The sequence below is a fragment of the Microtus oregoni genome, unplaced genomic scaffold, assembly GCF_018167655.1.
Source record: "Microtus oregoni isolate MIOR12 unplaced genomic scaffold, Mior012 000000F_ref0000247, whole genome shotgun sequence".
In the NCBI taxonomy this organism is placed as follows: domain Eukaryota; kingdom Metazoa; phylum Chordata; class Mammalia; order Rodentia; family Cricetidae; genus Microtus; species Microtus oregoni.
In genome coordinates, this window is record NW_024543059.1 from 91,063,863 (window position 1) to 91,086,072 (window position 22,210).

Genomic DNA, 22,210 nt, shown 5'->3' on the forward strand with positions numbered 1-22,210 from the left:
TTTATTTTTATTTTTTTTTCTTCCTTGACCCATTGATGATTCAGGTAAGCATTGTTTCATTTCCATGTGTTTGTGGGCTTTCTAGAATAGTGTTGCCGTTAAATTCTAATTTTAAGCCATGGTGATCCAATAAGATACATGGGGTTATTCCAACTTTTTTGTATCTGTTAAGGTTTCCTTTGTTACCGAGTATGTGGTCGGTTTTTAAGAAGGTTCCATGTGCTGCTTAGAAGAAGGTATATTCTTTTATGTTTGGCTGGAATATTCTATAAATGTCTGTTAAGTCCATTTGAGTCATAACATCTGTTAGTTCCCTTATTTCTCTGTTAATTTTTTGTCTGACTGACCTGTCCAGCGGTGAGAGTGGAGTGTTGAAGTCTCCCACTATTAGTATGTAGGGTTTAATGTTTGATTTAAACTTTAGAAGTGTTTCTTTTACATATGAGAATGCCCTTGTATTTGGGGCATAAATGTTCAGTATTGAGATTTCCTCTTGATGGATTTTTCCTGTGACTAATATGAAATGCTCTTTTTTGTCTCTTTTGATTGACTTTAGTTTGAATTCTATTTTGTTAGTAATTAGAATAGCTACAGCCACTTGTTTCTTAGGTCCATTTGATTAGAAAATTTTTTTCAACCCTTTACTCTGAGCCAATGTCTGTCTTTATGTTGAGGTGTGTTTCTTGTATGCAGCAGCAGAATGGATTCTGTTTTCATACCCAATCTGTTAGCCTGTGACTTTTTATGGGTGAGTTAAGTCTATTTATATTAAGGGATATTAGTGAACAGTGATTGCTATCTCCTGTTAATTTAATTTTTGTTTTTGGTGGTGTTATTTTGTGCATATTTTTTCTTCTTTGGGATTTGCTGCTGTGAGATCATCAATTGTCTGTGTTTTTGTTGATGTAGCCAACTTCCTTGGGTTAGAGTTTTCCTTTTAGTACTTTGTGTAGGGCTGGATTTGTGGCTAGGTATTGGTTAAACATGATTTTGTCATGGAATATCTTGTTTTGTCCTTCTATGGTGATTGAAAGTTTTGCTTGGTATAGGAGTCTGGGCTGGCATCCATGGTCTCTAAATGACTGCATAACACTTGACCAGGACCTTCTGGCTTTCATTTTCTCCATTGAGAAGTCAGGTGTAATTCTGGTATGTTAATGTTTTGATTATTATGTGTGATGAGGGGACTTTTTTATGCACTCTATTTAGTGTTCTGTACACTTCTTGTATCTTTATAGAGATATCTTTCTTTAGGTTGGATAAGTTTTCTTCTATGAGTTTGTTAAATATATTTTCTGTGCTTTTGAGTTGGACTTCTTCTCCTTCCTCTATTCCTATAATTCTTAGGTTTGGCCTTTTCGTTATCTCCCATATTTCCTATATATTTTGGGTTAAGCTTTTGTTAGATTTAATGTTTTCTTTGACTGATGAATCTATTTCCTCTATTATAGCTTCAGCACTTGAGATTCTCTCTTCTGTCTCCTGTATTCTCCAGTTTATGCTTATGTTTTTGGTTCCTGATTGTTTGCTCATAATTTCTGTTTCTATAATTCCCTTGGCTTGGCTTGTGTTTTCTTTATTGTCTCAATTTCAGTTTTCAAGTTTTGAATAGTTTCTCTTGTATGTTTGATTGCTTTTTCTTGGTTTTCTTTAAGGGATTTGTTGATGTCTTCAAACCTCCATTTCTTTGAGGGAATGTCTCATTTCCTCTTTAAGAGTCTCAAACATTCTCCTGAAGTTATTTTTTAGGTAATTTTCCTCTGCTTCATCTATATTTGGTTGTTCACGTCTTGCTGTTGTAGGGCCACTAGATTTACTGGTGTCTTCACACAATTAAGGGGAGCATGATAAGGAAAATGAAAGATGCCAGCATGTGCCTCGGCAATTTCTCTGAGCACAATCTGAGGCATACTATCACATATGATTGCAGTGACCATTGTAAGATGTGGTCAAATCCCTGGATGCACTGGGTTTACCAAGTTCTTCAACTGTCCACAGACAACCAAAAAAGGGAGCTTTGACATTAAAATAGGAACAATTAGGAGAAAATATCACTAGGCAATAGATTAATGAGAATACCTTGGTGTTCAGATATATTCAATTTCAAAACTCTTTATTCAAATGAGCAGTTTAAAAATCTTTTCTGAGCAATTACCATTTTTACAGACATGGCATAAAAAATGACTCATCTGGCAATACCTCAAAAAGCAACAACTCCCAGAATGAAGAAGAGGTTGAATTCTAAGCATCCGGTATTAGGTAATAGCATCTTCCCGAGGAAACTAGAATCTCACAATGGTCACGGTTGGCACTGCGTGGACATTTGGGATGAGCAAGGGTCTCCTACGCTTGTGGCCCCAGAGGAACAAACACACTTCTGCATCTCTCTGAAGCATCCTACAGAAGCAAGCACTGCAGTAAGCTGCCTTGCAAGCGTGTTCATTCCTGGGCCTGGTAGAACTCCCTGAGCAGTTCACCTTGCATTTATGCAGGGCCCTCTGCCTATGTGGAAGTTTGAAAACACATGAAGAGTCTCTCTCTGCTAGCTCAACTTCCATTTGCTTTGATGGATTGCAAACAGGCAAGCAGTGCCTTGCATGAGAGAAGAGTTTTCAATCATAAGGAGATTCTGAGCTTCTGCAATTGATACTAAAATTATGATGCTGCCATCACACCTCACTCGGTGGGGAATTTGCAAAAATGGAAGAAAAAAAAAAGTTCAGTACCAAGTCAGTGTCACATTGCGGAAAAGAGAGTTGACTAAAGTCTTGGCCTTGGAGTCTAGCTGTCCTTTGCAGAAATCATAATCAGCTTAAAATTCAGTTCATAAGAGAGTTAAAATATGGACATTCAGTTTTCCAGTTTTTGATTGAACGGAGATAAGTAATTAAGCTGAAGTATTATGAACTCCAAGGACTTAGGGGCTGAGGATATGGCTCAGCAGGTAAAGTCCTTGCCGCACAAGCATGAGAATCTGGGTTTGGATCCCCAGTAACCACATAAAAGTTGGCCCAGTATACATGCTTGCAAACTTAGCCCTGAGAGGGCAAGACAGACCTAGCACAGAGGCCCACTTGTTAGCCTGTCCAGCCAAAACTGTAAGATTCAAGCTGAGTGAGAAACCGTGTCTTCGAACAATACCATGGGAAGGAATAGAGGAAGATACCTAACACTGACCTCTGCCTTCTGCATGTGCAGGCTGATGTGTCTCCCTGACACACATGTACTTGTACAAACACATGCAATAATCACAATAACAAAGTTAAGTCAACTAAAGCATCTAAAATGAAGAGATCTTTTAATAACTTAAAGTAAGACTCTATCCTTTCCTTTTTCCAGGATTTTAAATACATTGTAATAACCCTTTATTCTATAGACTATAGAATACAAACATCACATCACAAACAGAGAGATAGGACACTAAGTGAGCATTGAGATTATAGGGAACGTGCCCAAAATCACAAGTTGGTAAGAATTTAGGAGCCAGAGCCACCCTTTGAATTCAGATGTCTGGCTGATAAGACTCTGCACTTGGTCAAAGTACTACATGCTTGGTAGGAGGCATGATGTGAATGCAGACTAAATGTGTGTCCACATCTCAAAGACATCAAGCCAAACACTGACATAGTTTCACCAGCTTAGCATGACTTGTAAATCAAACAAAAGCTGAATAATCAGTGAAGGCCATGATCAATATGAATGATGTAATGTATTCTTGAATTATTCTGCTCAATTAAGTTTTCATTACAGAGTTTAATCCACATACCTGACAAGTAAAAGAGGAATAAAAAGGATGACTATGTGAAATGAATCAAATAAACTGTCAATTTTTCAGCAGCAAATTCATGTACCTTGTAACAGATTTAAAGAGACCTACTGCATATGCAAATGCATTTGCACAGATGCCCAAGGTGTATATTTTGTGGTCAGATCAAAAACTGAATACTGTCTGAAGCCATATGGAATTAATCCAATATTCTTTTAAATAAGCACAAAATGTTTGATGTCACTAGGTACCCTTGCTTCACTGATTGAAGGGTGACATTAACTCTTCAATTCTGATGAACTTAGGAGTTCAAGAATAAATGCAAAAGATTTCAGTGTGTGTATACATACATATATGCATATTTTGTATAAAGTTTTTATACAAATTTTATACTGATTTCTAATAATTGGAGTCACCACGTGTCACATTTCTAAGACTTTTACAATAAGTTAAAGGTGTCACATAGCATATAGCTAACAGTTCTTTATTGTTCTGTTGTGTTTCCTCTGCAGGCATCCCCAGCATTTCCAGTATTGGTAGTAAGTAAAATAATCACCAACCCAAACCAAGGCTAGCTTTGCTTTGTTGTTCAGCTCCTCAGAGCTCTTTTCTCGTGTCCATTTCTGATGCAATAGAGCAGTATCTATTGGGATTCAAGTTTCCTGCTGGTTTTAGGTACTGGTGCACGGAGAACACAGACAAAGCAGTGGCTCATGCACAGCTCTTCTGTACATGTGCAATGCCTATTTCCTAATGACTTTGGCTTCATGAAGGCCACCTGAACAGAGACCTGAATGAAGAAGCGATTGCTTAGATAAATACACCTCGTCTTATATACAGTCCTATATTATACTTAGTGACCAACAACAGATTCACTCTCTTTATAGGACCAAGTGTAAATCTCAAATGTAACTGGGAGGAGAAGAGAATGAGTGTCCATGAATGTCCTAAGTATTTCATTGAAATTCAAGGAAAATACCATGAAGCCAGGGAGGAAATCTCTTAATGCATTAAAATGTAGGTTTTGTGAAGGCCTGAAAGAGGTGGGTTGATGATCATTAATCATTCCTAGGAATTAAGGACAATCAGTTTGCACACCACCCACTCCTCTCTTCTGAATTACAGTGGTCTGTTCACTCTGGAGCCCTTTGTTTTCTCTCTGGTAAAAAAGGGATATATGTACAAAATGTAAGCATAGGACCAAAACTTCCTAAAAAAGTCTCTTAGTAGAAATCCAAGTAATTGAAGAGCAATCTCCCCTCCACTTTCTGAACAACGCTTTCCAACATCACTGCTTTGAGCATGTCCAGCTTCTACAAGAGGGTCAGGTTGTAGCTCTTCTTCCTGTCTGAATTAGTGTATCCTCACCCAAGACTGGAAGAATTCATTACGAATGTACACTATACCATATCAGAGCATAATTTCTCACAGTTTTTTACAGCATGCCCTTGATGACCAAGGGTAAAAACCTTAGAGCCATAGCTGAATCACCGATTTAGAAATAAAATACTAAGGAAACCTCAACTATGGTCTGTAAACGAAAAGAACACTGGTCCCTATGATGGTCACTCATCAAAGGCTTGTGTCCTAAGAGTTGTGCCAAGGAGAATGTTTACAGTGTAAATAACAGCAGATGAAGCATGGCCAAACCCAACACTTTCCTAAAAGCAATACTCTGACAATTTGGATAAGAAACTTGCCACTTCTTATACATGCAAGGCCAGCTCTTCTAATTGATAAATCAGCCCAGTTTACTTAAACCTGTGAATAGATGCAGGCTCTTACTTGTTAAGCATTAGACATGTTGAATGCCATGAAAATCAGTTGCTCTGTAATCAGAAGCAGCATTTACATCCACTTTGATACAAACCTACAATAGCAGCACTGTCTTTGTGATCTTACAAAAGCGGTCTTGGGGCTGCCTTGCCAATGAAGATGTTCAGCTCTAATATCCCTGCCGTAGGGCTTGGCATTTGCCCAGGTATGTAGCTCCAAGTGCACCTTTCAGGCCTTGACAACTATTCTTGTAAAACTTTAAAGCAGAGGGAATCAGGAGGGCTCTCGTGATCTGGTGTGCCCAGAGTCTCAGAAATGGATGAATGGAAAAGTAGTTCTTTGGTGCTGGGATGTGTTTTCGTTCTGAGAGCCAGTTGTGTGTTGCATGGACCTCTGACCGTACCTGCTCACTCCACATCTCATCTGGCCGCCTCCACCCCATCCCCCATCTTTGAGCATCAGCAGATGTTGACCTTTTACACACGGAATCAGGAAATTCCAGTTTTGTTTTGCACAGTTAAATTTTGAAATCAGCGGTGACCTGAAAGGATGCTGTGCCGTTCCTTTGGAAGATGGACTAATCTTTATTATTATCAGGAACTTGAGAAAATTTTACGACTAATAATCTGTGACAAAAACCCTATGACTCCAAATGATAGTCTGTAGCCCGAACACCTCTGGCTATTCATCTTAGAGCACAATGGGTGGGTTGTTTTGTTTTGTTTAATTTCTAATAAAGCAAGATGGAAGAGCATTCAGGGATCATCCTGTATTACACAAGACTAGCTTGCCTGTCGCCTGGCTTTTAAGGTAAAGAGATTAATGATAACACCATAAAACACCATGTTATCTTCCAGATGTCTTTAATAGCATTAGCGAGTTCCTTCTTTGTGGCCTTACACAGTACTTGCTGTGTGCACTGGTGGATTCTTTCTTCTCCACAGGGAGAGAATTCACATGATGATGATTCATTGCCAGGCCTAGAAGGTGCAGAGGGGATGGACAAATGTTTTTAAGGTACATAGTAGAGAGGAGGAAGCTGCTTGGATATTTAGCTAAGTCTGGGCCTTTTCCAGGGCTTCTCTTTTCACGCCAAAGAAGCAATCAATGTATAAAATCCCACTCACTGTCTAGGAAGATCCGTTGTAACAAATGAAGCACCCATGAGGTTCTGATCATCAAAGTATTTTTCGTAGAAAATAAATGATGTGTATTATCGATGTGAGCTATTGATGTACATAACCATAAGTTTACATACATATGCTGTATTTTACAACGGCTGGAGGATTTAGCTCTAATAGACTTCAGTATAGATTTCATATTGTCAACATCAACATGAAGAATCAAACACATGGACAGAGTAGCTATCCTTTCTGATCATCTGCTAAACATATTTTTAAAACAAATTTCCCATCAAGGACATTTGTACCTGCTGCTGTCTGTCTACTAGGAAATAGGTTCCTCAAACACCCCAAGAGCACATCAGTCATTTTGATGTGGTTTGACCCATGGCTAAAAAAATATTACTAATGATATTGCCAGCAATTAGTGGATCCCAAAATAAATCTGTAGTCATTTGAGCTTTGTGACCGTTGTTTCTATTTAACCTCATATGATAACTATTCATATGCACATAATTCAAAATTTTATTCAAATGAACATTTGTTGATGCTGATGATCTAAATTAATAAATGGCTTAGTATGGGTGTTTTTTGTTTATTGTGAAAACTTAATCATTATCTTCTAACATACATTATCTAATTCTCAGTACAGCAGCACAAAAAGTTACACTAATCGTGTTAAACGATATATTATACAGAGTATAATTAGTCTGACAAGAACTGTCCTAATGTTTAATAGCTTTGTGGGGATGTTATTATTTCTTACAAAGACAGATGATAAATGAGTCAAATGTAAAAAGGTAAATCCTCCAGAGGACGAAATATGACATCTAGAAAGTTCATTTTAAAAATACTTGGAATTTTTAAATAAACACAAACAAAAATACGTAAAAGAAAAATAGTGATGAAGATGGCCTGCAACCCTATATATTATTTTCCCTAAATAACTTTCATTTGGCTGAGGTGATGTCTGTACAATGCATTTAACAGTGATGGAACTGTTTGACATTCCCTCCCCCACGGCCCATTTATTAAATTTGAAACAACAATTTACTTAAGGGAAATATCTCATTCTCCTGTTTTCTCTTATAATGAGCATTGCCTTCATCACAGAGTTAAAAACTCATCTCTAATTTGATTTAATTGGCAGGACTATTAAACAAGGGAAATGCTACCTGCAGGGATCCATCAGTCTGTTGAGAAAGCCCAGAAATGTTTTCATACTTGAGAACATTTGATGCCAGTTGGAGACCTTGTAAATGCTGTTTTCCATACAGCATCCAAATATTTTTGTGTAGTACTGATTTGTTGTAGAAATTTGAATGGCGAGAAGGAAAAATAACAAGGTTAATCATTTACCCACCCAAGGGTTATTAATAATCATGTTCACTCTATTCAGAGAGCTGCAGTGTCTGTTTGATTTTCCCCTTTGTTTTAATACTTCTAAATCCCCCAAATAAAAGTTCCATTGAATTGCCCTTTAACTAATTAGATTTTATATAATGAGGGAAAAATCATCAGGATAGTGTAGCAACATGGCAAATTGCATGGTGTGCTACATTAATTTTGAACTGTTTGCTGATGTTCTAGAAAGAAAGCTAAGGTCTCGGGTGTAATGCCTTTGGGGACTGTTTTATCATGTACCCAGTTTCCTCATCACAGATCCATTTCATATTTGTGTAAATAGCATTTCATATTCATGAAACCTTTGTTGTTATCCTAAAATTGAATGAACATTAGGATATGACTGCCTTTTTATTCCTAAAAAAAAATCAAATATTCCGGTGAGAGGATAAGAATCCCCCAGTTACAAGAAGAAGAATTTGAGAGGTACCCATTTTTATTGACAACAATTGCCCATCTTGAGCCATTGACTCTTTTATGTTTTGACCTTTACCTAGTCGATTTTGAAATGTCAACCACTTTTTTAAGTGTGAGCTAAAATCTCTACCTTTGCTAGTTGTCTTGGTAGGATAGGATGTTTTCTAGATAGAAGATACATCAAGTTTTCTATACTGGACCCTCAAACAGATTACTGTGAATCCTTTAAGAATGTGTCAATTAATGACTTCTTGGATTACAAGTCTTCTTAGAGTGCCAATGGGAAGCCAACAAACTGACCATTCTACCTCCTGGGAAAAGTTATGCGAGATATGTGATTTGAATTATAGGGACATGTTCCCCAAGTTTCTATTGAGTTCTGTTTTACAAATGGTAAATCTGAGTCAGCTCAGAGTGGCCAAGTAACATTCCCAAAGTACGATGAGCAGGACTGCCTATCTGACTTCATAGCATTAAATGAAGTGGAAGAGATTATATAAAGAAAAAAATCTGGATTTATTGACTCCTGCCAAGACTCTTTCTATGTAGTTAAGAAATCCCTTGATTACTGAATTGACCCATTTCTGTACAGAGAGCCACAGATTTTGGAGAAAAATGGAATTATTTCGCTGTGCTGTCAGCAGAAGATACAAGCATGGTGAATGAGGACAGAGGATCACAAACCTTTGCCCCAATAAAGCATGTGGTTCCTCTACATACAACTTCCCAATAGACTTAGCAGAATGTGAGTATATAAATTCTGGGCTACTATAGATGTGAGTATGTGAGCTATGCAAATTATGTAAGATGCTTACACATACTCCTTGAGAATAAACCAATCTTTTTATCATTTTTCAGTAAAATGCAGGTAACTGTATCATCCCAAGGAGAGGCCTTCTACTATGACATTAAATTCATTTCTCCTTTCATAAGCTTAATGATGCTGTGTGTCTTGGAAGTAGGCAAGATTACATTCAAGAGAATTTCTCCTGAAGAGCTTTGAGATCTTCCATAGGCACTTTCAATGAACATCCATACTGCCTTTTGAAGATTTCCCATGGAATACTAGCAATGATTATATAAATACAGATTGGCCCTGTGGTATTATTCCCAGCCAATCTACCCTTCATATTCCCTTGGACATGTGCTTAATGAAGGATCACCAGCATCTTTCCAGTAACAGCTTATATTATGGTGGTGTTTCTAAACCAAAAGATTATATTAACATTAGTGCTATTAATATATTGGAAGAACAACTCATCTAACTTACCTTACACATGAATCAAATAATGACTAGTTTCCAACTCCTACCTTGAACCTTCCACCATGCCCTTAGCAGTAGCTTCCGAGTTATTTAGAGCACCATAGTACAAGATAGTATATGATGAATATTCTAGAAAAACGTCAGTATATTTGTTCCTTGATTGGAAAGAATGGTCAGTTTACCCAGTCCTTAAAGACTGTCCACAAGTGAACTGAAACTCACTTTCCTTTTCTGCTTAGTGAATATCACATGACAGAATATTTTATGGCAATCTTACCTTCAAAACTTGATTATATCAATCAAAAGTCTTTAGTTTCTGCTTCAAGATTGCTTTTCAGCTTGATTCACTAAGGTGTAGGCACTAGATGGTCGGTTTTAGCAATTCTAACATGGTTGGTTTTTTTTTTCTTCAATTTACAGTGCAGATACTTTTCCTTGGGAAACAAAAGAGAGAGAAAATGTTCTTTCTGATTCTCATTTTTATAACATGAATCTCAATTTTTCTATTTCATGAAAATGGATTTCAAGTGTTAGAGCCAAATTGTTTTAGAATTTCTCACAAGGATTGTATTAACAAAAAGAATCCAGAAAAACAACATATCTGAATCATTTGCTAAGCTAATGAGTTTTTAAACAGAAATGTGGATATTACCATCCTTATATTGTGAAAGGCTGAAATCTAATATTTATCAGAGTTTTGGAGATAACTTGTCATTCTGAACAGAAGAGTTCATTGACACCATCTAGAAGCAGATTATCTCTAGAGCAAACTACATGTTCATGAGCCTTATGCAGATCAGAATAACTTGCTTTGGGGAAAATGAAGACTAAAAAAGAATAGGGGAGTGAATCCCTCTCCATACTGAGTCTGGAAGAACATTTATACTATATTATTGATCTCCATTTCCATACTAATAGCTACTGGATACTCAGTGCCATGCAGCGTCTATAACATGTAACACCATTTTCTCCATTTTACCAATCAGGAAACTTAGAGAAATTAAGAACTTATAAAGTGATAGAATTTGAGGTCTGGCCTGAGCTCTGCTTATGTGTACCATATTTTATATAAATTTCCCCTTAATAGCTATTTTCTAGGCTCTTAATAGATAATTTGAAATCTAAAATAACAATAGGGTAATTGTAACCTATGTATATTTCTGATATCAACACATCACTTATCTTTAAAGATGCCTTTTGTGCTATGTATGTTATGTTCTCCTTATCATGTACATAGGCGTCTGTGAAGTCCAGTTAAGGAGGTAGCATAGTGAGACTTCAGTCTATTGTCCCATATGACCCAGTGTCCCTGAAGTTTATTCCTGAGTGTTTGACCATCTGCAAATGATGATCTCTTTCCCGCAATGCTTCTTAAGCTCTGATGAAGGTGTTCCTCTGGGAGTGAAAGGGCCCGCAACCAAAGCATACAGCAGTCATATCCTCTCATGGAGGGATCTCTAAAGAGCAAATGTGTTATCCCATTAGGTTTCATGCTTCCATAAGCTTCAGCATGACCTTGTTAAACCACGAGGGAGCCACTGGAGTGACACACTCGTCAGCTGAAAGAAATCTTGGAGGCTACTTGTCCAGCATCTTTGTCTTAGGTATAAGGAAAATGGAATTCTGGCCAATTAAGAGCCAGATCGCTCATAAGTGGTACAGCTGAGACCAGAATTCCTCATCTTATGACTCTCAGGGCCACTTGCCTCATAATGAAGTACCATTCTGAAGAGCTAGAAATTCTCCTAGCTGATTGGAGAATAAAATGAAATCAATAAATTTGCAGCGGTTTTCCCAATACAGTACAAGTTCTTTTGGAGTACTGTAAGACTGTGCTGTCTGCACCGTTTTTCTATTTGTAACAAGTTACCCAATGGTTAAGAATTCTCAGAGGCTTCATTACATTTGGATTTGATAAGATGGAATGCATCTCAGTTATGCTATCTGTACACTTTCCAATGAGCCTAATTTACTTCAGGGAATTAAGTGTTTGTTATTATTTATTGAATCTTTAACTTAATGCCAGGTTATTAAAAGAAGCAAAAGAATAAGAGAGTAATATGATAATTTTTATTGTTTTCTAAGCTGACCATGAAATTATAAAACAAGGTATTTTTTAAAATTTAAGATGCAATATCAAGTTTTTTAAAATCTTGTGTTTGACCATATATGTAAACACATATGAATAGACAGTAACCAGATATTTGAGTTTGGAAGCCACGGATATTAATACCGATTTCTCAGGATGCTTTTACTCTCTGAAAAGAACACATAGCATATACTATTTACCCCATTGGATGATTGGTATAAGGAGTTGTCCATCGTTCAGGAAGGCTAGCAACCCTACATAACAACAGCTATTAGGGGGAAAATATCTCTAATTATATTTTCAGGCAACAACGATTTCCATTGCCCAAGAGGCTATCTTAGTGACACAATATGGGGGAGATAAATGATATTCTATGCAGAATTATAGTCAGGGAACAGATAATAATGACTGTCCACCTTGTGAATCCCGTACAGGTCAGGTAAATTATCGATACTTTTTTTTTTAAGTTCAAGAAAGACCGATAAACTACAATCTCAAATTCCTAGAAAAAAAAAATCACAAAAACTAAGAAAAGACCTACCTAAATTAAAATAGACATCTAATGTATTCAAATAGGGAATAAAATTTAATTCATGAAATTAGTTGCTAAAATGTACTTATGAACTGTTATAAAATTGCTTAAATTTCTGTCATTCTTTAGGACAGCCTTCCACTTCATAGCCTGCAGCTGGCCTAGGGTTCACTATGCAGCTAGGCTCAGATTTATTGCATAGAAACTTTCAAGTCTTTAGCTCCCAGGTTCTCAGATTATAGGCATGCACTATTATGCCTGAAGAATTTCTTAAAATTCTTAATAAAAATCTATTAATAGAATAATAAATTAGATGGCCATGTTTATTTCATCAAGGCGCAGTCATTAAATACTAAGCATTACAGTTCTCAACACTTCCCCTCTTTATGGCCTTTATTTGTCTCTCACGAAACTAATACTAAATTTGGTGCTAACAATACAAGTAACTAAAATAAAACTAGTTAAGTGAAATATTTTAAATAAACTATTTTGGCATAACTCTCTCAAAATGTAAATGCACAGCTTCCCAAAGCCGATCATCAAAAGCAATCAGACTTATTCCACTAAATCAGTACCTACCTAGGATCAGCATGATGAAATGGAAGTCTGCAACCTCTGAATCCCCAATCTGTTTGGCATGCATGTTGCCAAGTATTTGATTATTTAACAAAGCGCAGATAGAAATGCAGAAAATATGACATTGTTTCTCTAGTCATAAATTTTGATAGCCATAGTAATACAAAGGTTTTCTTTGCTTGTGCATCCACGTGCGTGAAACCAGAGGAGGGCAAAGCTGTGGCACCAGTGGGTCTGTGAGATTAGCTTTCCCAACAAGTTAGTCAGAGTAATATGAACGTTCCATGTCTTGCAAGAATGTTATTTGCTATAATCTAATGATGGAGGAAACAATCTGGTAATACCTGCTTACAGTAGCCCAGCCACTTGATATCAATTCCTCAATTATTAGATACTTACCGAAGGTCTCTCAAAGGCTTTGTCCATCTTTGAAGAGATCTAATCTAATCAGGGAGACCAAAAGGAGATCTATGAAATTTTAACAAGCAGTACTAAAACTCATTCCAAGACACGTTATCAATGAGACGTCAGGATCACCCATAGTAATGCGCAGAGGCAAGACAGAGTCACAGCTGCCCTGAGGACTGACTGGGTGATCCCAAAGGATGACACACAAGAGATGTGTCTCCAAGCTGGCTTTAATGAATGAGATTCAATCATGAAAGAGCTGCTTTACTAGCCTTGATCTTTGCACTTAACAAAACTGCCAGATTCAGATCAACAAGTCTTAAACGTGGAGGGTTTCTTCCCTTCCGCATAGTATTTGAGGCTTTACAACCGAAAGCAGAATTGATATTTTTAAATAAAATCATGCCCTCAATTCAATTATCTCTTGTTTATAACAAGTAACTTTAGAAATGTATTTCAAGGAAAAATATCATGAAAATATACCCATAAATACAAGGCTTAGGAGTGATTGGAAGACCCTTTAGCAAGACATCAGTAATTCCTTCTCTCCTTCTCTGAGAAATTGCATGCATAAAAACAGGAAATAGATCTACTTCCTGTCAGAGATAATGGCTCACACTTAAAATATACCACAGTGGATCTCTCATGAAAGACTAATGCAACCAGTCCATATCTGTAAATATAAATTGAGTAGAATGGAAACTTCAAGTGAGAAATGATTTCTTTAGTGTTATCTTCTAGCTTCAGGCTCCAGTTTTACATATCAGTTTGGATTGCTGAAGTCCCTATTTGGTTATTTGTGTAAGAACACTCTACTTATTTCCAAAGTAAATACAAACCTTTATTAAAGAAGTAGCTATAAAAATAATGTCCATTCAATGTTTTGGGAGTCATCAATTGCTTGTTCTTGTTTGGTGTGGAAGTCATGTTTTGTTTAGGTGCATCACAACCAAGTTAAAAAACAGGCATGTGGTTGGTGTCTTTGTCCATATAGATATATTTCTGTTTAGCCCAAATGACAACGTAGTTGGAAATAACATGCCCTGGTTTCTCCCGATGCATGCAGCTCCTCCAAAGTATAATAGGATATGGCCGAATATTTCTTCCCTTGAGGTTTCTAACCCAAAACAAGGTAGGAGCATCTAAAATTCCTACTGATAAAAAAAAAAATCCCGTGTTTGGGGGAAAAGATCCTACATACCAGCTTAACACTAAATAGAGCATTACCATGGATGCCTTGTCTTTGAACTAATCATAATTTGAATCTTTTTTTTTCTAACATGAAGATTGTCCTGACAATATTGGAGTAAAGAGGGACTGGAGGATATGGGTGAGACAGCACAGAATTTATAAGTCTTGAACAAATTAACGTTGATAGCGTCCCAAAAAGCCTAGACTTTAGTTGTCATCACAGCTTAAAAATTTATGGGCACCACAAGCTCCTTCCTTCCCTTTTGACTTTTCTTAAGTAAATCACTGGTGCTTCCATTGTTTTGAGGGTCAAGATAAATAGATAAACGCAACACTAAAACTCCCAGTAGGTCTATTTTCTTTTACTGTTGCTCTATATTGACTTGGAAAACTTTGGTTCTCTCTCTCTCTTTTTCTGTCTCTGCCTCTCTCTCTCTCTCTCTCTCTCTCTCTCTCTCTCTTTCTCTCTCCATCCCTCCCTCTGCCTCTCTTCTCTGCTTCTGTTTCCCTCTCTTCTCTTTCTCACATATCTATGATAATGCATACATACACATTCTAATAAATTTTCTTGTTTGGTTACCTCTCCACCCCTCCATCTCCTTTACCAATGAACATTCTTCTTTTTTTTAACCAGTTTTTAAATTTTTCCTGGTTTCTGTCTGTTCTAAGAATAGTAATTGTTTTATGACTGCTGATATAGGAAGGAAGGAAGGAAGGAAGGAAGGAAGGAAGGAAGGAAAAAAGGAGGAAGGGAGGGAGTAATGGAGGAAGGAAAGGGAAAGGGGAGAAGTAGAAGGAGAGAGAAAGAAGTAGAGAATGGAAGAGCAGGGAAGTGGGAGTGAGGAACTGACAGGATTATGTAGAAACAAATAGAACTTTTAAAATGAATGATGAACTCCTTAGGCTGCAAGGTAATGTTAGATTCACACTGACATCTCGCCTATATGTGCATGCGTTTGTATATAAATAGGAGCTCATCTCAATAGAAAACAGTGTTTTTTTGCCTTCTTTCTCCAAAAATAAAACACTCATCACTGACTTCTGCCTTCCTTAGTTATAGACAGGATGTTCCTTTTGAACTCTAATGAATACAGATGGAGGAGGAAATGAGCAAAAGGAGGAACCAGGAAATAGCTACTAAACAAAACAAAATATATTAGCAATTTGTTGAGGAGTCAAATTGGAAGGGCTGCATTTTCAGTCCACTATCAGTGATGAAATTGAGACTGTCCTAGATACATATATTACTAGCAAATAGAATTACCTTAATCATCTGCTCTAAATGAATTTCTTCAAGTTTCTGGGTACATATGTGGAAGAATAAATACAGACCATGCAAGTCCCTGCTAGTACAATTCTCTGAGGACTGGGGGGAGTCTTAGTGGCTTTATTCCTTGGCATGTTCCCTGAGAACATCTTTGAAATGGTGCGCAGTATTTCCCACTGAATTCAGAAGTGCAACAAACATGCAAGAAAGGACCTAAGGCTTAGTACTTCTTTGCAGTGAGTCTTCAGCTGAATAAGATAATGCTTTGTTCCAATCCTGAAATGGACCCATTTGAATATTTTACTATGTTTTTTGCTGTCTTGGGACAAAAATTTTCAGAAATATCACTAGGAAAAGTCAATTGTACTTTTTGGGATTCGGATAAGGAATTCAAATGAATCTGCTTTAAAGTGTAACGCAGCTGAATTAAGAGCTTAAAATTGAAATACTAATAAATGGAATGCTGTCTAGCAGAGGTCAGTTCTGTGGAATTATCATTTTTTTCTTGCCAACATCTGCAAAGACCCCCTAGCCCCTATTCTGGTTTGGGGGATTTTTTTGTTGTTCTTGTGCTGTTGTTATTTACACAAGCAACTCATCATGAATCTTTTCATGGAAAAGAAACAGCAGGCTTCCTTAGAGAGACAACCCAATCATTAACAAAGTACACGGCACAAATGGAATACACACAAAGAGGAAATCGCAATTGTTAGAGGGATCCATGTTCAAGGTAACTCTGAATACTGCTGAATGATTGGCCATGTGACTTCGTTCTGTGCTGTCTAGTCAGTTCAACAACGACAAATGGCCTAGCTGATATGTCGACAGAGTAACAGTAAACTGATTCATTGAGGTTGCTCATTACCCCAATGATACAACAGCTACCTGTGAAGTGGGACATTCAGGGATCCTAACATCCATATTGTGATGAGGATAAGCTTTGCTCGCTGAACTCTATTTTAATGTTATTTCTCCTTCCCGCTAACTAATGATGATGTTGAACCATTTTCAGTCAAATAGAAGCCTTCCTTGTAATTGCAACAGATTTCCAGGAAGAAACTATATGAATATTCTCTTCACGTAGGGCTCCAAAAAGTGGGTTGGTAATAAGGTATTAACTACAGTTTGAACGTTTCGCTGTTTCTAATTTGCTGTTCATTTTTTTAAACCTATGCAGTTGCTCCCAAATTAGCTTTGTCAACAGTTTCTTCTGTTCAAGTTGCAAACCACAAGCGAGGTAGGAATTCTTGGATTCATACAGTGATCTCATGGTGTTATGTGTTGTGAAACATTGCACTGTATGAATCTGGAATATCTGTGAAGTGTACCCATCAGCTTATCGGTGAGGCATGTTGACTGATCCCAGCCTATGCACCAACGAGGACTGAGAACGCTATATATATATAAAAAAAAAATGGCTTCACTCAGAAATTCAACTGCAATTGAAGATGCTGCAAATTTTGTTTTCTGAAAAACTAATGAATGAGTAGGAATTATGATAGTTTAGGTTCTCTGGTAGATCAGGAATTTGAAAACACTAACTCTTATGCTGCTTTGTATTGAAAATAAGAAAAGTCTCAAGGAAGCCAGAAGGCAGACTCTATATGGTGCCCATTTCACTTTGTGACAAAGGAAATGACACAGAGTTTTTGATTCCAAACATGGTTTTTAACGAATGTGAAAAATATCCATGAAGATCTGGTCTTGATTAAGTATTGATCCTGTCACTTTCTTTACATTAAAATGAGCAGTTTGCTCATCTGTAAGTCATGAATAGCCCAGTCTAGCTAGCATTTGTCATTCACAGAATGAAGATTTTTCAGGAAACATGAAGACCATGTTTTTATTTCTTCACCAATTCCTTTTAAATGTCCTCTGTAACAGGTGTGTCTTGTTTTCCAGTCTTCGCTGTTGGGCATATGTCTTCCTCCTTGTTTCTTATTTTACCTTCCATGGAACTCGTCTTAACAAAAATCTGAACTTGATATAATCTTCTTGGTAAAATACCCAGAGAGCTTTCTTCTTACAGAATGAATTTGGCTGTTTTCAAGATTGCAGCCAATGCTGAATTTATATTGGAAGCATATAGGGAAAAGAAAAAAGTTGGTCAATAGGCAAAAAAAAAATGAATGGAAAATGATAGTATTTAAATGATATCTTCATGCCTCAAGATGTACTTTGACCTGGGAATATTGAAGATTCTCTTTGGAGGGACATGCATCCAGGTGGAGGATTTGAGGAAAGCAGTGATTAGAGGAAAGTATGATAGAAAGAGTCCCCATTCATGCTATGCAAATCTATGGAATGGAACAAAAGAGATAAAGGAGGAAGAAGACAGAGGGGACTGGTGCCCTTTTGTTCACCTTTATGCTCAGTCTACAAAGGGCCTCTTGACATGAGTTTGACTCTGTGTCCTCTAATTTCTTGAGGTCAGAGCACTAATTAGTGGCAAACACATTCCAGAAGCAGGAAAAAGCCCACTAATAGAGACTTATCATTAAAAATGTTCAGAAGATGCTCAGCGGCTGTATAAGGAGGCAAGGCAGAGTTGAGTGAATAGAAATAAAAAGAATTCTAGAGTTTCTTCATTGCCTTTGTGGGAAAGACCTCAGAGGAAATGCCATACTGTTAAATCAATGAAAGAAAAAGAGTTCCCACAATTGTTATTCCTTTGCCTTTTTTCTAAAGTGACTTTCCCCATTTTTTCTATGTGAATGCCTGATCAATAGCTTTTAATCTGAATAGGCTTTCCTTGCTTGAAAAAAAAAATACACCTAGGGTGTATTTTGTTGTCATTGTTATAATCACATGGGTGATGTATTATTATAATTATGAAGACAACAAGAAAAAAAGACATAGAAGGAAAATGCAATCTGTTCTTCTTCCTGATGTCATTTTTTCTTCAATTGACTTTGTCTCCGATTTTTCATTTTCCTGTGATTCCTATCCGCTGAGGTCTTCCACACCCAGTGTCAGTCAGATGAATCCTTGTGGAAAACTTCAGAGGGGCATGGGTCTCCGTTGCCATAGAAAGTCAACTTTGAGCTCTCTTCTTTCCTGAAGCATCTCTAGCCTGCCCTAGTGCTAAGTGGCCACCAAGAAGTACCTCATTATCATACGCACCTTGCATGATGGAACGTACACCATATATATTATAGATCTAGACATAATTGTAGGTGTAAATACAATATCTTCTGAGCAGATAACTAATCCATGGCCGAAAACACATTCGATTGTTGCACGTTAGGGTTTTCTACTGTTTCTTAGGCTAGTGATGCTTCTAAATTTCCTACAGTGCAAAAAGAGTCCAACCCAACAAAATATTTGGCTCCAAGTGTCAATCACACTCACGTATGGCTTGACCTCTTTCACTTTACCTCCTCCCATAAGGTGCCTGCTACAGGAGAATCTTGATAAATTGGTTGCCTGTGCTTGCCCCACCACACCATGTACTCACGTATGTGTGCTCTCAAGACTTTAGCTCTGTTTTGCCTATCGGATTATACATTACAACGTGATTTGAAATTTAAAAACATAGAGGCACAACAATTTGCAGAAACCTGCTTTTTTTCTTCCTAAACTGGCCTGTACATAGATGTATTCACTCAGCTAATCGAATCACTAACTCGGTTATATCTTATTGTGTGCTGCTGTTTTCCTAAATCGTTTAATGTGCAGGATACAGTCAGACTCTCTTGGGATTTGAATGGTAAAAGAATAAATTCAAAGAAACTTTCTTCTGTGTCTTCTCTGTCTCCCAAGGGAGGGTGATTTGGGATCATCATTCACTCATTTATTTTCTCATTCAATAGGATTTCTGAGTGATTCGCATATGTCAGGCAATGCTTTAAGTTCTGTGGTTATAGCTGGGAACAAAGCAGGCATAGTGTGGACACACGTGTTTACACTGAATGTAGAGTGAAACCTACATTTTAAAAGCAATTTTCAGGCATTAGAAGTGCTAAGAAAAACATCACAGAGGATTAAGAAATTGGAAGATGAGGGTGTTTAAGTAGAGGGGCTCTTATTTCAGATAAAGTACCGAGAGAATTTTCTTTGGCCTGGGACTTGACTCAGAAACTGGACTGGGGAAACAGGTGCTGGATAATGTTTGCAGAGATGTCTGGAGAGGAATGTGTTCAACCTAGCTGACAGACAGTGTGGTTGCTGAGATGTGCTGGGTGTGTTTTAAAGGCTATAAGGAGGGATCCTGCAGCAAGTGAGGAAGAAAGTGGAAAAAGCCCAGAAGTCAAGGGCTGGTAAACTTAGGAATCAGGGAGCTTTCTTTTATGAATGAGATGGGAAGCCATTAGAACTGTGAAGAGTGAGGTAGCCTGGTCTAATATGACCTATCATTGGGTCATTCTCACTGCCTGAAAGGGCAGCTTAGAGATGATGACAATAATGGGGGTGGTGTTATCTGAACTAAGGATGAGACGGCAATGATGGAAAGAAGAGGCCATCTTTGTCACAAATATAAAAGCATAGCCAGTGGATCAATTCATCTGTTGGTTGTAAGGGGCGGGGGAGGAACCAAGGACAACCCTGGAATTTCAACCTAAGCAGTGGATATAGTTGGAAGGATGTAGTTTTTACATCTTGAGATGAAGCCATCTGCTGAGCAGCATGATTAGGAAGGGACCCCAACAGCTCAGATTCAAGCATCTAAAATTTGTTAGTGAAGGGTCTTGACAGAGATGGTGAGAAGGTTGCTGCATGCAAGATATGCATCTGAACGAAGTCTCACTAACTAGGTAGCTGGTTCAGGATGTAAAATAGTATTTTGGAGTCCTCTACATATAGATGTTTTTAAAGTCTACATATAGATAGATTTTTAACTCTTAAAAAATATTAAGGGTACATCTAAAAACCATAAAGTTCCAAGGACTTAAACTCTGAGACATTTAAAGTACAAAGACAAAAAAAAAACAAATATATAAAACAATCACATAAACAATGGGTAAGGGAGAAGAAAATCCAACATAGAGTGGTAATGGGAAGGACTGTCAGGGACCCCAGAAGACTCAGCTGTAGTGAATGAACATAAACCTCAATGAAATTTGTTTCAAAATAGTTGGAGAATATATTCCCATCCATGTGTGGCTGCTTCCATTTCAGCATGGTAAGGTAGAGAATTTAATTTAATCCTTAATTTTCCCAGGAGACTGAGTAGGGTGGAAGAGTATAGTAGAATTGATAGAAGAAAGTGAGATTATAAGAAGGTTCCTTAGATTCTGCGATTCACAAGAAAAGACAAGAAGATGTGGTAGGTCAGTGAATTGGAGAACTAAGGAATTATCAAACAATTATTATCTGATCTTGGGACTTTTAATCAGAATTACAACTCAAATTGTATCATTAGAGATTATTCATGGACTCTGCTTGAGTAGGGAATTAGTAAAGGATGGTAAATTCATAGATCACTGAAAAATAATAGGACAGTATTATAATCATGGACGAATAATTCTTTTTGTAAAATTTTATTAACTTTATTATAAAAATACTTACAAATAAATTAAAACATCACATACAAAAATTAACAAGACCAAAATTCTACACAACTTAATCAACTCACAGTTATAACTGATATATGTATATAAAGTATTTTATCTATGTATTATTGAAGTCTCTTTTAAATTACTTTCAAATTATAAGTTTATATTCTCAAATATATCATTGCCAGAGAAGGCAACTTTGTCAACATCTCAGAAACAGTCTAGAAAGACTTAAAAAATCAAGTTATCATTAGCCTACTTCCTAGAAGATCTTTGATTTTTAATATCCACTTACCCTTGGAAATATGTTTATAATAGTACATGTTTAGTAGATTATGGTTTCTTAAATAACTTTTATCAATTCTCCTATCAAGTTAACAATTTGATTTTCAAACAGGACCCACAAGTAGTTAGTGCCATCACAGGAATGAAGATATAGTAGATTGGGTAATTTGTTTCCAATGCAGTTCACTTCAAGATCTAGAACTTGACTGCTATCAGTGGTATTGTTACTGACAGGGCATTTGTTACCTACTCAAATAGATTTCCATCCTTTCATTCTCAAATTGAAGTTCCAAAACCCCTTCTCTAGGTCCTTTTCTTCCTCCTGGTTCTTCCCTGTTTTCATCCACATCCCTATTCCCTACACACCTATATAACTAATCTCTAGTCAAGGAAGCCATGTGGTTTCTGGTTTCCTGCCTTGTTCTTGCTTCTCTTTTAAGCAATTAAATTCAGCAAGTTACTGACATTGCCATGTCTCTCTTCTACCTTTTCTCACCTCCCGTGTCATTTCCTCCTCTGCTTCTAGCCAAATTGGATTTCTTTTCATCAGGATCTTGACCCTGATCTCAGTGTCTATTGGAGTAACCAGATCTCTGGCCAATGAATATACACTGATCTG

At 37.1% G+C, this 22,210-nt stretch overlaps 1 protein-coding gene across 6 annotated transcripts in view; it reads left to right on the forward strand.

The window, feature by feature from the left end:
* Positions 1 to 22,210, forward strand: part of Ntng1 (netrin G1) — a 328,021-nt gene that overhangs the window by 249,486 nt on the left and 56,325 nt on the right. For 2 of the 6 annotated variants that reach the window (XM_041650992.1, XM_041651016.1), the window contains exons 5-7: positions 4,279 to 4,305; positions 14,420 to 14,485; positions 16,989 to 17,048. In XM_041650992.1, coding sequence (XP_041506926.1) covers positions 4,279 to 4,305; positions 14,420 to 14,485; positions 16,989 to 17,048 — 153 coding nt within the window. The remainder of the gene's footprint in view (positions 1 to 4,278; positions 4,306 to 14,419; positions 14,486 to 16,988; positions 17,049 to 22,210) is intronic. The other 4 variants (XM_041651009.1, XM_041651024.1, XM_041650998.1 and 1 more) reach the window with 2 other exon arrangements.